The sequence below is a fragment of the Castanea sativa genome, chromosome 9 (assembly GCF_040712315.1).
Source record: "Castanea sativa cultivar Marrone di Chiusa Pesio chromosome 9, ASM4071231v1".
Classification (NCBI taxonomy): Eukaryota; Viridiplantae; Streptophyta; class Magnoliopsida; order Fagales; family Fagaceae; genus Castanea; species Castanea sativa.
Genome location: NC_134021.1, coordinates 8,429,882 through 8,445,553, shown reverse-complemented (window position 1 = coordinate 8,445,553; position 15,672 = coordinate 8,429,882). Strand labels below are relative to the sequence as shown.

General features: G+C 33.0%; 1 protein-coding gene across 1 annotated transcript; it reads right to left on the bottom strand.

Annotated features, from left to right (window-relative positions):
• Positions 1-14,450: 14,450 nt before the first annotated feature.
• Positions 14,451-15,436, bottom strand: LOC142608703 (uncharacterized). The gene is made up of 2 exons (XM_075780397.1): positions 15,103-15,436; positions 14,451-14,905 (listed from the first exon to the last, which is right to left on the bottom strand). The coding sequence occupies exons 1-2, from the start codon at positions 15,434-15,436 to the stop codon at positions 14,451-14,453; spliced, it is 789 nt and encodes a 262-aa protein (XP_075636512.1).
• Between the last annotated feature and the right edge of the window lie 236 nt (positions 15,437-15,672).

Below are 15,672 nucleotides of genomic sequence, written 5' to 3'. Positions count from 1 at the left end.
ATATATGTCTTTATATTTGTTTTTATTGTGAATAGAATTGCATATTTAATAATAGAAACAACCCCCAAAAAATTGCATATTCAATGCAAAGCTAACCTTCTAAGTTTTTTCAAATTTTAATTTCAATCCTCTAACTTTGTTTTTGTTCATTTTAGTACTCTAAGTTTCAATTTTATTCAATTAAGACTTTTCCATCAACTTTTATTATATATTATAGTTAATTTTTCAATTTTACAAATTTTTCTTCAAATTTTTTTAATTAAAAAAATTCAATAAATGATTGAAAAATATTTTCCAATTTTCAAAAAAATTTAATAAAAATGTCTTAACTGAATAAATTTGAAACTTAGAAAATTAAAATAAACAAAAGTTAGAAGACTCAAATAAAATCTAAAGAAAATTAGAAGGTTAATTTTATATTTTAGCTTAAATTTTATAATGTAAAAAATGCAATTTCCTATTTTAACTTTTATTTTTGGGTAACTCACAATTAGTTTTTATTTTTGAGTAACTCATAATTGCCCACTTCGACTTTGAAATTAAACAATAACCTGCCTCTAAGTTTGGAAACATTAGACAAGGTATAATCAAATAAAGAAACAAGAAAAAAGAAAATAGACCAATTAATTTCGGATAATATTAATAACCAATTAGTAAATATTTGATATCCGAATTCTAATATCATTTTTCTTTTAAAAATATCAAGCTTTTTCACTACGCCCTAGCTTACACTATTTCCATTCAAGCTTTTTCACTACGCTGTCTCTTTCCGTAACTCCGTTCTCTCTCCGAACTGAAAAAACCCAGGTATTTCGAATCCCTAGTTCTTCTTTTTACTTTTACCTACTAAAATTGCTTAAATTAATAGAGAATTAGCTATAAATTAAAGGCATCTAGTCTTTGGGCTCGAGGATTTGGAAATTAATTTTCTAGGGCAGGATCCAACAAGAAATCTTGTATAACTTGTTTGAGTGAAACTCAAATTATAAAGTAAAAGTTCAGAGTTAAAAATGAAAAAAAAAATGGTACATGTGAAGCTCGCAGTTAACAAGAGTGTCCAATTCAAATGCTCTAAATGGGCTTTTGAGACACTATTGTCCAACAAGAGTTTCCTTGATTTTGAATGCCATATTTTAGAATCTATTTTTTACTTATTATTATTTCTTTCTCAAAGTCAAGTTTATGATCAACACATACATGTACATGTGAGTAATTTAGACCGTAATAAATTTATTTTTATTTTTCTTTTTCTTTTTGGGTGTCTATGTAGCTCTTTGAATTCATGCAAAACCTGCATTCATCAACACAACACATTTTAGAAAATTGAAGGAAATAATGCAAGTGTTTGTTTTGCAGGAAATGTCTTATTCAGCTGTGCCCGCGGTCTGTGAGAAGTGCAAGTTTGGATGGTACGTGACACTCGGTTACCTGAAGGAGGGTCATTGCGCCAAATGCGAGTAAGTTACCGTTACCTTTAATGATTGAAATTAGGGAACTTGTAAAAATTTAAATAATTAATGACTACTGTTAACTTCAATTTGTAGTGGCACTCCTGGTTCTGCTCCGGTTCCAGATGGTGAAAAGGCAGGCTGCTTCTTCTTCTTCTCCTTGAAGCAGCCTGCCTTTTCACCATCTGGAACCGGAGCAGAACCAGGAGTGCCACTACAAATTGAAGTTAACAGTAGTCATTAATTATTTAAATTTTTACAAGTTCCCTAATTTCAATCATTAAAGGTAACGGTAACTTACTCGCATTTGGCGCAATGAACCTCCATCAGGTAAGCGAGTGTCACGTACCATCCAAACTTGCACTTCTCACAGACCGCGGGCACAGCTGAATAAGACATTTCCTGCAAAACAAAGAGAAGAAGAAGAAGCAGCCTGCCTTTTCACCATCTGGAACCGGAGCAGAACCAGGAGTGCCACTACAAATTGAAGTTAACAGTAGTCATTAATTATTAAAATTTTTACAAGTTCCCTAATTTCAATCATTAAAGGGAGAAGAAGCAGGCTCGAGCTATGGCCATGAGGCGGGCCAAGGCCAGGCATGCCGCAAGGGCTAACACCAGTTAGAACTTGTTGGCAATATGGGGACCTGCATAAATAAGAGAGATTCTGACATATGCCCCGAGCAGCTACATGAGTCTAGTTACTTTTGAACTCTATCATCTTTGTGTGCTTCTTTAAAATTTCCCGTTTGTGCTGTCTTTTATTTGCTTTAGTCTGGTCGTGTATCCTCCACCGATCAAGATTCTAGTTACTCATTTGAACTGTCATCTTGTGTGTATGTCTCTTTACATTCAAAAGATTTGCCGTTTGTGTTGTGTAGTTGCTCTAGCATGTTTGTGCTGTGTGTTTGTTTTTTTTTGCTTCAGTCTGGTCGTGTATCCTCTACGATCAAGATTCTAGTTAACCTATATCATCTTGTGTGTATGTTTCTTTACATTTAAAAATTTCCCGTGTCTACTGTAGCATCATTACTCATGTGCTACCTCAAAAAGCTCTCCTTTCTAGAGTCTCATTAAGAGATTCTAGCCTATGAGAAGCAAGTGAAAGGGGATCCATTTAGCCTATGAGATTCTAGCCAAAAACATAGTTAGAGAGCAGATTCTGTAGGCATGTCAGCCTCAAAAGCATGTAACATCCCTTGCCTAGCTTCTCTCAATAAAATTAACAAAGATAGAATTAGAGACTGACAGAGACTTAAAAGAGGGAAAGGGCATGGCATACTGTGAGAGCATAATTGAAAACAAATTAGACTAAACGTATAATTTACTGCACTTGAAAGGAAACCATTGATTTTATTTATTTATTAGTAAGTCAAACGCATGCCTAAAGAGTTTTAAACCCATAACCTCACTTTCCATCTTGTTCTCACCGTGGAAGAAAGTATATAGAGCTTTTGGTCCCAGTCTATCATAATCATCTTTCATATCCATCAAGCCACCTTCACAACTTTGAATGCTAACCTTCTCATACCTCTATCTCATAAGCAGCAACCCATCAGGTACAAAGAGAAACATCAATAAACATGAGTAATTAAACTACCAATCTAGAAGTATCAGTGTTGACAGCCAAATTTTAATAGCTGGAAAGCAAGTCCAGCTCTAAAAGCTTAAATTAAAATTTAAGTAATAAAGGTAAAGTGCATTGGGTGGAATATTTTAAGGGAGGCAGCATTGGGCTTCAAACAGAGCCTTAAAAGGTCCAAATAATACAATGTGGTCCTGGATTCATGATCACTGCTGGGGATTCTTCAGCAACCAGATGGGTCTATGACTGAGCCTCACAAAGTTCCAGAACATCAGGATATTAACAAAATGATTGTCTGGAAAAAAAGGTTTGGCTCTTGATAGCTTTTAAGAGAAAAAGCGCACTGAAACTGACAAAATTTTCTTAGAAATATTGCTGTCAAAGAGAGTTTTCTTTTTTTTTGATAGGTAATCAGAGAACTACTATTAATGAAAAGATAGGAAATAGTACAAGTTGTTCATGATAATGAACAAGAAGAAAAAGATTGTCAAAGAGAGTTTTCTGAAAGAAAAGAGTACAGAAACTCCCCTGAAATCTCTTAACCATATACTGCTGTCAGCAAGTTTTTTGAGGAAAACGAATATTGAAATTCCACTAAAATCTCTCCAGCATATAATGCTATCAGAGATTGTTTTCTGAGAGAAATTTTGTTCTTGCTAAAATCTGAAGAAGAAAAGCAACAGAAAATTTCTGTTTTGTTGGAACACTTTAAAGAAGGAACAAAACTGGAAAGGTAGAAAAAGCTTCTGGAATAGATTATAACTTGCAGGTAGAGTTGAAGGCTCAAGAAGAAGTCACTCTTCTTCTGGAATGCTGTGTGTCCAAAACCTATGTCACTAAATAAAGAAGCGTTCTATAATCTTAAGTGCTTCAGTTTATGTAATTAACAATCAAGTTTTCCGAGGATGTTTCTAAATATCCATTGGTTGCTCAGGAGAAGGTTTGTTTTCCTGTGGAAGATGGTGGTTTGGGGATCTGGAGGGTTGGTTTGTTCAACCAAGCTTTGCTTGGTAAGTGGCTATGGCATTTTGGGAAGGAAAGTAACAGGTTATGGCATCAAGTTATTGCAACCAAGTATAGTGAGGCCGGAGGAAATTGAAGCACTACAATTGTAAGAGGTACTCATGGGTGTCGGATGTGGCAGAGCATTATAGAAGGAGCAAAGTTCTTTGGACAGGTTGTGTATAATGTGGGGGAGGGTCATCATATTAGTTTCTGGCATGATCCTTGATGGGGGGTTAGAGCATCATTATTGGTGGAGGCATATTGCTAGAATGCTATTTTTGCCTCCTCAAACTATAAAATATTGTGCTACATTAGTGGTGCCATAGCTAAAAAAAATTTAGCTACATGCTACAGTAAACAGGTACTAGTACCTGTTTACTGTAGCAAGTAGCTACTTGTTTTAATAACTTTTATTCTTTTGCCCCTTTTTTTTTCTTAGACTTTCAGCTCATCTCCCTGTCTCTCCCGTTACTCCCCTCTCTCAGACCAGAGCTCCTCTCTCTCTCTCATCCCCCTTTCTCTCTCTCTCTCTCACTCATCTCAGATCAGATCACTGTCGCCGCCCTCGAATCTATATCTTTTCTCTCTTTGCTCAGATCGGAATTTGAGCATGTTGGTTGTGATAGAGTTTTTTTGTGTGTTCATATGGGTTTGGTGGCTATGGTGGTGGGGATGGTGGTTTGGTGGCTATGGTGGCAGTATGCTTTTTGATTTTTTTTTTTCCTGTGGGTTTGGTGGATGTGGTGGTGATGGTGGTTGTGGTGGTGGTTTGGTGGCTATGGTGGTGGTATGGTTTTTTTTTTTTTTTCTTTTTTTTTTTTCTGTAAGTTTGGTGGCTGTGGTGGTGATGATGGTGGTGGTGGTTTGGTTTTCTATTTTGTTTGTGGGTTTGTTTGTGACTGTGGGTTGTGGTTGGTTGTGTTGGTGCCTTGGTGGTAGTTTAGTAGCTAGGATCGTGGTTGCCGTGGGCTGTGTCGGTGGTTATGGCTGTGTTGGGTTTGGTTGTAACAGTGGGTTATGGTTGTGGCTGTGTTGGTGGTGGTTTGATTTTTTTTTTTTCAAGTCATGGGCTGTGGTTGCCACATGGAGGTTGTTGCTGGTGGAGTGGCGGTGTTAGGACCCAAATCCATGAAACATGAATTTAGATACTATGACTAACTTGCTAACCTTACCTAGCTCAATAAACATAATTTATTTAAACATTGTTTCATAAAACTCCAAATAAACAATGCTTCTGATAAACCTCTTATAATAACTAAAATCCACAATTTATAATAATCTCCAAAATATCGTGAAGTCTAAGCAGAATAGAAAAAAAAAAAAATAATAATCTTTTCAAAACTCCACAAATTGAAAATAAACTCCACTATATAAAATGTGAACTACAAAACAAAGGTAACTAAAATTTTTATGAGTCTTCAAGTAACACTGAAGCCGCCTACAACTTCCACGCTCTACCTTGCACCTCACAAAGCAATCCAAATGTTCTAATTCCCAACTACACTTTAATCTGAAAATATTAATTGATGGGGTGAGCCACACATCTAGTAAGTAATTATACAGAATACACAACGGAATAAAGTCAAGCAAAGCACGAGTTTGATTTCACAATTTCACTCAAAATATCCAATATAGTTTTCAAAACACGTAAAGAATCACTTAATATACATATAATCATATCTTAAAGACTTTTGGAGACACATACAAATAATTGATCAGAGCACAGTGTCACATATAAACATCACATATTCTCACATACAATCCTGTGAGCGGATACCAACATCTAACTCCTGCTGGTGAGGAATCAACACATATTCTCACATACAATTCTGTGAGCGGATTTACACATATATTTGATCAATTCTAAAAACACTCATTTTGAGTCATATATCACAAACAATAAAGTTTATACAACATATAATAATTTTCTCAATATTAACAATTGTTCCAACAATAAAGATATATTGAATATCGCAAAATCAAATTGAAACATAAATCAAAAGATGTTTGACTTTCTTAGGGAACGAATAGGAACTGAAGAGTTTATATAAACGTTTTTACAATTCTTGAATAAGTTTGAAAATCCAATTTGCTAAAAAGAACGCCTTAAATACCATTTGAAAAATAAGAATATGATTTTGAAATCACTTGGTTTGAAACAATTTAAAGAACAAAAATCTTTTTAGAAAGCTTACTTTGAAACTCAATTATTTTTAGAAAATAGTTTAGTTAAAAATCATCTTTTAAATGGGTTTTGGACATTCAAAACATTATTTAAAATTCAAAATTTCTTTTAAAACATTATTTAAAAGCCAATTAAAATTTCTCTTTCAATAGTGTAAAAATGCTTTTTGATAAACTTTTAAAAAAATGTAAGCTTAAAAATATAACTTTGAAAATCTTTAACTTTTAAGAACCTAAAGAACAAAACTTGTGCATATTATGCATAATTACTTACCGCACTTGAATCACTCTGAAAGTCCAGTCAAAATAATCTCCAAAGAGCCTTAAGACACTCTTAAATAGGACCTATAATCAATTATGAAAATTACTTAATATCCTCTACAAAATATAAATTTTACTAAACTACAAAAATTGACTCACTAGTAAAATACTTTGCTGAACTAAATGATAACACTAATGCAAAGTATCTCTACCCAAAAATGTGTTTTCCTTGAATTTATCAGAACGCAGAGGCAGTAGCTAATACCTTAGAGTTTAAGTTGATATACATAACCCCAAACAAGCCATATTATATATATATCCACCATAGAAAACTTTACAGCTATCCTAATATCCTAATATATATATATAACACCACACTGGCCTAGCATAAGTCCCAGAGGCAATGAAACCATAGCCGCATTATTTGACTTATAGCATAATCTCAAGGCAAGGTCTTAGAGGCAAAACACAGCCGCAATCTTTGACTTCTATATATATATACACAAATCCAACGGAAGAACCATGGCCACCTTCTTTGCCTTCTTCTATAACCATTATATATATATATATATATATATATATATATATATATACCAATTCAATGGAAGAAGAATGGCCGAATTGTTTGACTTCAATCTAGGATTATATGTACAAATCCAATGGAAGACTTAAGCCAAAATATTGATTCGTGAAATCTCATGGCTCAAATCTAACATCTAATCCAGCGGCAAATCTAAACGTTAAAATATAAATTTTAGGATCAAAATCAAATTTCTAAATAACCTTATAAAATTCTAATTTTTTTGTTTCTAATTGTGAGAAATCTTAGCTTGAACAATCTGATTGTCTCTTCAATTGTATGTGCTCTAACTCCAAGGAAAACACCTCTTAGCCTCTTAGCCTCTTAGATGAAACCCTGACTATCTCTTCCTCTACCCTGTAGTTTGTATTATAAGATGTGAGCTTAGTGGGTAGTGGGCTGCACTAATAATTAAAAGAAAACCTATAGCCCAACAATTATATTTTAAAGAAAACTCTTAAGTAAAAATTATGTGGGGTATTACAGGCGGTGGAGGGTTGTGTCTGGTTGAAAGGTTTTCGTGGTGGATATATATATATATATATATACACACACACTTAATGAGTTCTTTGTATTATTTTAATCAAATAGCTAAAAATATAAATCCATTGATGTTGGGTGTATGTATTATAAAGTGATGAGATCAAATAGATAAAGTGACTTTTATAGGTGCTAAATAGCCAAATTTTTACCTCCACCAATGTGAATGCTCTTGCTCCTGTAAATGAGCTTTTTCCTAATCTGTTTACCCATTCTCTATCTAAAGAAGTTTGGATTTCTAATCTCATTGTATCTGCCTCACTAGGGGGAAGTAGGAGCTGAAATTTTCAATTCTGTGCTCCAGAGGATTGGGAGCAGGAAAATGTGTGATCTTTCATTGAATTTCTATATTCCTCTATGCTGAGGGTGAGGGGATGATACTTTGACTTGGAAGTTGACTAAGACGGGGCGTTTGATGTGCATTCTTACTATAAGTTGCTGTGTGGTCCTTTCACCGAGGTTTTTCCTTGGGAGGGTATTGGTCTGCAAGGGTGCCTAAACGGGTGTTTTTCTTTTTATGGACAGAAGCTAGGGGATGGGATACTCACTATTGATAATGTAGTTAAGAGAGGTCAATCCTTGGTTAATAGGCGTTGTTTATGTTGTTGTGATGGGGAAACTATGAATCATCTTCCACTCCACTATAAGCTTTCTCATGCATTATGGAGTGCAATTTTCGAGGTATTCGGGATCCATTGGGTAATGCCAGAGACACTCCTCTTTGCTCGGAGAAACTGGTTTGGAAAACACCTATCAACCATATGGAATATGGTCCCGGAATGTTTAATGTGGCTAGTTTGGATGGAACGTAATACACACATCTTTGAAGATAATGAGAGACCCTAAGATCATTTAAAAGCTCTTCTCTTAGGCACTATGTTTCAGTAGGTGCGTGTTTGGGGTTTTACTAATTATATTTTCATTTCTGCATTCTTACACTCTATTAGATTAAGTTTTTGAACCTGCTGTATTTTTTCTTGATCAGAATGTTCACCATCGTGAACATGATGTTCAAATTTTTTTGAATAAAAGTTTTATTACCTATCAAAAAAAAGTTTTTCGTTACCTGGAAGTAGAACACTAGCAATCAAATGCAAGTGATTCAGAGAAAGGCTGCCTCTTCATAAATAGCCCATTTGCAAGCTAACCTTCTTTTTTGATAGGTAATAAAGAAAGATTTTATTGAAAAAAAAGTAAATCAAACAGGTTTTAGGAAATCAAAAAAATGGAAACTATACCTTTCAACCTCAACTTTCAATTTTTTCAGCTAACTAACAAGACCTCCATTTAGCACTAGTGCATGAGTAGGAAGCAGAAGTAATAAGCAGGATAGAATCAGTTTAAATACCCAAATTATCAAATTACAAAATTTTAAATCAAAGAACCTTACAAATAAAAATTCACAAACAATACAACTATACACATGGAAGCATATAATCAAGATATGTTATTAGAAGAAAGTTCTCATCACAGCCACAGGTTCAACCGTTCAAGTTTGGAATACCAATCGTATATATGTATGAGTTTTGGGATCAAAGAGCTATGAGGAAAGATCCAAGAAGTTGTGGTTCAACCTTGTGAAGATTTCATATAAGAGCCCAATCCTCAAACCCAAAGAAAACCTAGACATGCTAACAATCAATAAAAACCTATACATGCAAAGCCTAAAACTCAGCACACTCCAAATCTACATACCCAATCCCGAAGAACCAAAGCCCAAACAGGTGTAAAAAGAATAGCATCAAAAAGGCGTATCAGATGAATAAATTGACTTCGTTAGAGAATGAAGACAAATAAATGCATTTGAAATAATAGACTTCATAATATATGAATGTAAAAAGAAGAAGAAGGATGTATCAGTTGAAAGGCCATAGAGTTTTAATCGAAATAGAAGACGACCAATCTAAGAAGCACTTGGAATGCTCTTAATAATAGAAAAAATATAAAAGAAAAATAGGTTACCTTAAAAGAACAATGCATGACTATAGCAATTGAAATTTGTCAAGACAATTTCATATATTGCAAAACATGAACCCGAAATTTAGATGTTACTTCTAAAAAGCCAAAAGAAAGAGTAAAGAATCTGTGCCTATAAATTATTGAAAAAAAAAATGACTACATAACATAAACAAAAATATAATATTGCAAAAATTGAATCAAACAATTAAGTTGTTAAACTTCTTAAAGGCTTAAAAAGTTGAAGAATCAACAAAAAAAATATGACTACATAATAGAAAAAAATATAAGAGAAAGATAGGTTATCTCAAAAGAATAATCCATGATTATAGCAATTGAAATTTGTCAAATCAGTTTCATATATTGCAAAATATGAACCCAAAATTTAGATGTTAAAACTTCTAAAAAGTCAAAAGAAAGAGTAAAGAATTTGGATACATTGTTGGGTGCAAAACAAATATTTGCACCATTTGATGCCCTTATTAAGATGCTTGGTAACCTTAGAAACCAAATATCAATCAAATGATTTCTTTTGCCACACCATACAAAAAAGTAAAAGCTAAGAAAAACACCATAAGAAAGTGCAAAAAATAAAGCAATCTTATATTCAAGCGTGGTAGATATGAACTTTATTGATTATTCCATACCATCTTGACAAATCCATAGAATGTTTTGTTTCATATTACAATGCATTGATAGCTATTTTCATGCCGTTTATGCAATGCCCTAGAAAGGTGCAAATAAAAACAAAAGTAAAAGGTAAAAAAATATGACTACATAATAGAAAAAATTGACAATTCTTATTAACAAAAGCACAGTAAAATTATAATTAAAAACCCAAATAGTGATCTAGTGACCAGAGAATTAGAGAAGGAGGGAAGGAAGAGTAAAAAAAAAAAAAAAAAATGAATGAGAGAGGAGGTGTTTGCATTTGAATACAGAGTCCTAAATCAAAAATTAAAAATATATAAATAAAAATTGCTGATGTGAAAAATTGTTCGTGACAGAATAGTCCATGGTCATAACTATTGCAAATTGTTTCAAAACACCACTTAGTCCACAAAATAATGATGCCTAAAAATCAAATAATTCTCAATATAAAAGAACTGTGATAAAAATTTACTCAACTTCCTTCTTATAATTCTAGTCTATTTCTTCAAACATATAATTATATCCTTCTTATATGAGTAATCTGTGATAAAAAATTACTGCATAATCCGTGATAAAAAATTACTGCATAATCCCAGCTTTGCCCTCAACATATTTTCATTTTCTCTAAATGCTGGTATAGTAGTGAACTCCCATTATCACGAGATACAAATTAATTCTAGCCCTATTGTCAACTGAATAACAATAGCAATCATAAGCACAGGTTATTGTAATTGCCATTCATCAACAGTTTGAATTACATAGTATATTCATGCTTACAAATCAACCAAGACAAATTAATTAGAGATAGAGAGAATCAGATATTTTCCAATCTCAATCTACACAATGTAGGTCCATAAATATGTAAATACATTAACCAATCTCATTGCTAAACAAAAAATAGAGCTGATCATAAGCCTAAGTCTGAATCTCAAGCAAAACGAACAAAAAAAACAAACCCAACAGATCCACATCTCCGTTTATAGCTTTGATCATCATGAGTTTCAAACAACAATAAAAAAAGTATTGAAATTTAATTCTCAAAATAGAAAGAAACAAAGAAAAAACACACACACAAATCACAGTAATGAGAATATTGTGAAAGTAATATGTACCTGTAATTTAGAACACGAAAGATCCACAATTCACAAACCCAAAAACCCATTTACCCAGAAATCAAACAAATGGGCTAGCAAGTGAAATTAGAAGAGGCGTGAAATGAGTTTATGAGAATAGAGGTGTTAGGCTGGGAGAGGAGTGAAATTAGAAGACGGTGAAATGAGTTTATGGGAAGAAAGGTGTTAGGCTGCGAGAGGAGTGAAATTGGAAGAGGGTGAAATGGGAAGAGAGGTGTCATGGGTGGGAGAGGAGTGAAATTGGGGAAGAGGGTGAAATGGGTTTATGGAAGGAAGAGTACACGCTGGCGTCGGATTGGAGTTGTCTTCCTCGTGGATTTCTCATCTGAGCTCTTTGCCGGCGTCGGACCAATGTAGGTCTTCCTTGTGGATTTGTCCAGTGGGCGTGGAACTCTCTAAAGGCACAGACGTTAGCTAGGTTGGGTGAGGAGTGAATAGAAGAAAAAAAAAAAACACTAAAATGCAACCCTTAAATACTTTTAGTTGAGCTACGGTACCCCTATAAAAAAATAATCATCTGCGTTTTTCACTTATTTGTTACAGTATTTTCAATTTTCAATTTTCAATTTTCAGCAAAATAAGTGGTATCTAAACGGATCTTAAGAGGACAGAAACATTTAATTTTTTTGCTTGGACTGAAAGAATGTTCTTCTACTTCCCCGAACATAGTAATATAGTACTATTTGCCACTGTTCAAATTACTGAGAGAGAAGTTGGATTTTTTTTTGGGGTACCAAAAGAAACAAGTTCATTTTTACCTTTTGGAGTGAAACAAACGGGGTTCTTTAAAAAGTGTCAACTGTCTCTTTGTCAAGTATTTTTTTTGTTTGAAAGTGAAACAGATCTCACTATTCATTCAGAGAAATAGAGTCCAAGTACAGCGCATCAAGAGCTGGTTGTGGTGATTCTTCCAGCAAAATGGGCCAAGGAATAAGCAACTAAATTAGCACTACGTTTGATACAGCCGAAAGACACGCTTCTTTTTTTCTTTTCTTTTTTTATAGGGAAAGACACGCTTCTAATTTTAAATAACGAGAGTAGAGAGGACTTACTTGAAGTGGTTTCTTTGCGTAATTAATGTTGTATTCTTTTTAGAGGGTGGATGAGTGGTGGGTAATTAATTTTGTGTTATTTTGAGGGGTTAGGTCATAGCCTCATAGGTGAGTGGTGGGAACTAGGAAATAGAAATTCACGAGTGACAAGCTGACTTTGCTTTTTTTTTTTTTTTTTTTTTAATTTTTTATTATTATTACTTTTGAATTTATATTAATGGTGGGGGGTGGAATAGTATTTATTTATTTAAAAGAAACATAAAATAATATATACATTTTAAATTTTAACTTTATAAGTCCCTAGCATCTCATTTTGCACCTTTTATTTTATAGAATAAGTATCTATAAAAACTTATCAAATCATATTAAATTTTATTTAAGGGGAGTCCAAATAAATTCCATAACTTTCAATTATATCCTAAAGGATCATAGGGGGAAAATTGTTATAAAATTAATATATAATGTTCATTTATTGTTTATACTTATTTAGTATAAGGTATGAAAAGTTGAAAACTCATTTAAATATGTTTTTTTTATGAGATTAAATTTTATAAGGACGTGGTGTAAAACTCATGTTTTACCCCTCCAATCTGAATATGTCACCTCATCTTATCACATATTTAAGAATAAACACAATCACACTCAATGAATTCTAATGGTCATATATAAATTCAACCAAATTGGAAATCTATCGAGATATTATTAGGTGTGGTGGGATGTATTAAATTTTAAGTAAAATGCTGATGTGACAATCACTTATTGGATAGTGTAAAACATGGGTTTTACACCCCATCCTTGTAGAATTTAATATTTTTTTTATATCTTTTTTTGGTAAATATGACGAGTTATATATACATTTATTTAATTTTTAAATTTATTAATTAAATTATTTATAACATCGTCATAGTTATGACACTTTATCCATGATGTATAAATGATTGTAACTCTCATTTTTCCTTTTTTTTTTTTTTCAAATTTTTCTTAGAAATACTAAAAATTCTATGAGTCCTTTTCAAAATTGCTATTTGTAAAACTCAATAGGCTTGGTTGTATTCTATTGAAAAATTTGCAATCACTCATTACCAACACCTGTACAGGGGCAAATATTATCTAAGGAAAGTGACTATTCGTGCCTTTAAGCCTTGCTCTTTGATTATTTGTTTGATCTTTCCATTGCTCATATGAAAATTTTCCAACACATGATCCATTAGGAGAACATTAATGAAAAAGTAATTTCAAGTTTTTTTTTTTTTGATAGGTGTAATTTCAAGTTTAGTACAATGAAATACACCTATTTTTGGAAAAAAAAATATTAAAGAATAAAGACACTTTTTTTAAGAATCAAATAAAGACACAATTAGGAATATGAAAGCAGAGAAATAGATACATTATTGGTATATTGTGTAACACTTTGCCTCCCTTAAGCATCTGCCTTATTTTGTTAATCCACTATGTGCCCATGATCAATATTCTTTTAGTTCTCTTTTTGTGATATTATGGGGCCGTTTGGTAACGTTATTCTAGCAACGTTATTTGTATTTTATGGAAATACATGTGGCTGAAACTTTGGCGGCTCGTAGGGTGGTGATGTTTGCTATAGAATTGTGTGTGTCTCGAGTGATTATTGAAGGTGATTGTAATCGGGTTATTGCTGTCTTGAAGGGATTTGGTCACTGCCGTACTTTGTTTGGTCATATTATTGATGAATCTAAGCGAATTGGAGGAACGTTGAGGAGCTATTTGTTTCAGCATGTTCGGCGTGAGGGGAATAGGTTAGCTCATTGTTTAGCAAAAAAAGCAGTTTTAACTGTAGATACTGATGTATGGATAGAATCTCTGCATGAGGATGTGGAAGATGTTTTCCATTCGGATTTGCCTTGAACTTGTGGTGCTTTTTTAGTTTTGATTTTTTTAATAATATTTCGCTTACCTTTGTATAAAAAAAAATATTCAATACAATGAAATGCATGTACAACCCAAACTAATATTATATTATATATAAAAAAAATTATTCAAGTTAATTGACAATTAAACAACTAAAATATAACAATAATTCTATTTCAGAATAACCCAATCAAGATCTAATTCACGACAAGCTACAGTAGGGCAAGGTAGGAACTTTGTAATGGTATCATCTTCCAAGTCAAAGACATAAAGAAATCGACTAGAGGTCATTGTGAAGTAAATCGAATTTCGCTTGACTCCATTTTCAGCTACAAAACAAGATATTTTGCTCCTATCGGAAATAAAAATAGCACGCTCTCCTATGTTCTTCACTTGGACCCATGCATTCTTTGAAGAATCCATCCGATAAATTACGAAACCATAAACCTTTCTCCTGTACGATCCAAACAACATCTGGTAAACTAATAAGAGCTCACCACAAGATTCAATGAGATAATCACGGTAAAATACTACATCGGCAGGTAATGACACGTCAAATCTCTCTATTGCCAACTTGGTAAAACGAATTTCTCCACCCACAAACTCAGCGGTATAAGATAAAGAACCTGATATCCCAAAGTATATCAAAAGATAAATTTTTCCTCCATGAAATGTTGCAGATTGAACGAACACTGACCCATTTGCTTGAAGGGTTTGTTTGTAAAATTTTTTATCACCAAGTTAATTGGCAAAAAGAAAATGTGCACGTTGGGGGATCAATAGCACTGATTGTGGGGGTCACTTGGTGTTGCCGTCAGAATACAAATAAAATGATCAGCAATGTCTTCCAATGTCGGAAGTTGCATCATCTCTTTAGAAGTAGGATTCAAAAGACACAAATTCTTTGAATCGATATCCTTTAATACCAACCATCCATCACAACTAGTGTATATTAGTTTATTGCACATCTCAGGAATGTTTCTGGTGTGAAAGTAATCTTTTGATATGCTGAAAAAAGTTTGTCTTTCTTTATCATACCCATCACATATCACTAACCAAGGATATGATTGTGGGTCAGTAGGAGGATAAGAAAGCATAAGTTGTTTCTCACTGCTCAGTTCTTGCATTTGCTCTTTCCTTTCATGTGCCTGCTCCATTCCTTTAAGATATGATGAAATTAAGTTAATTACTTTTCACAAGTACTATTTAAAAAATAAAATAAACATAAAAGAGAGTAGAACAATTATACAAAACAGGTGAGGGGGCGGGCAAGACTAGAGAGATAGATGTTCATGTGATCTACACTACACTCTATATTTTTACTTATAAAATTATTCCTTTTTTTTTTTTAGAAAAATAAAATTATTCCTAATTAAGTAGGTTGAAGAAAAGG

Bases quoted from the DNA above. Each gene is read 5' to 3' on its own strand.
- LOC142608703 (XM_075780397.1), bottom strand. From the start codon at position 15,436: ATGGAGCAGGCACATGAAAGGAAAGAGCAAATGCAAGAACTGAGCAGT. The intron at 14,906-15,102 runs GTATTCTGACGG...TTGGGATATCAG, and splicing joins CATTGCTGATCATTTTATTT to GTTCTTTATCTTATACCGCT.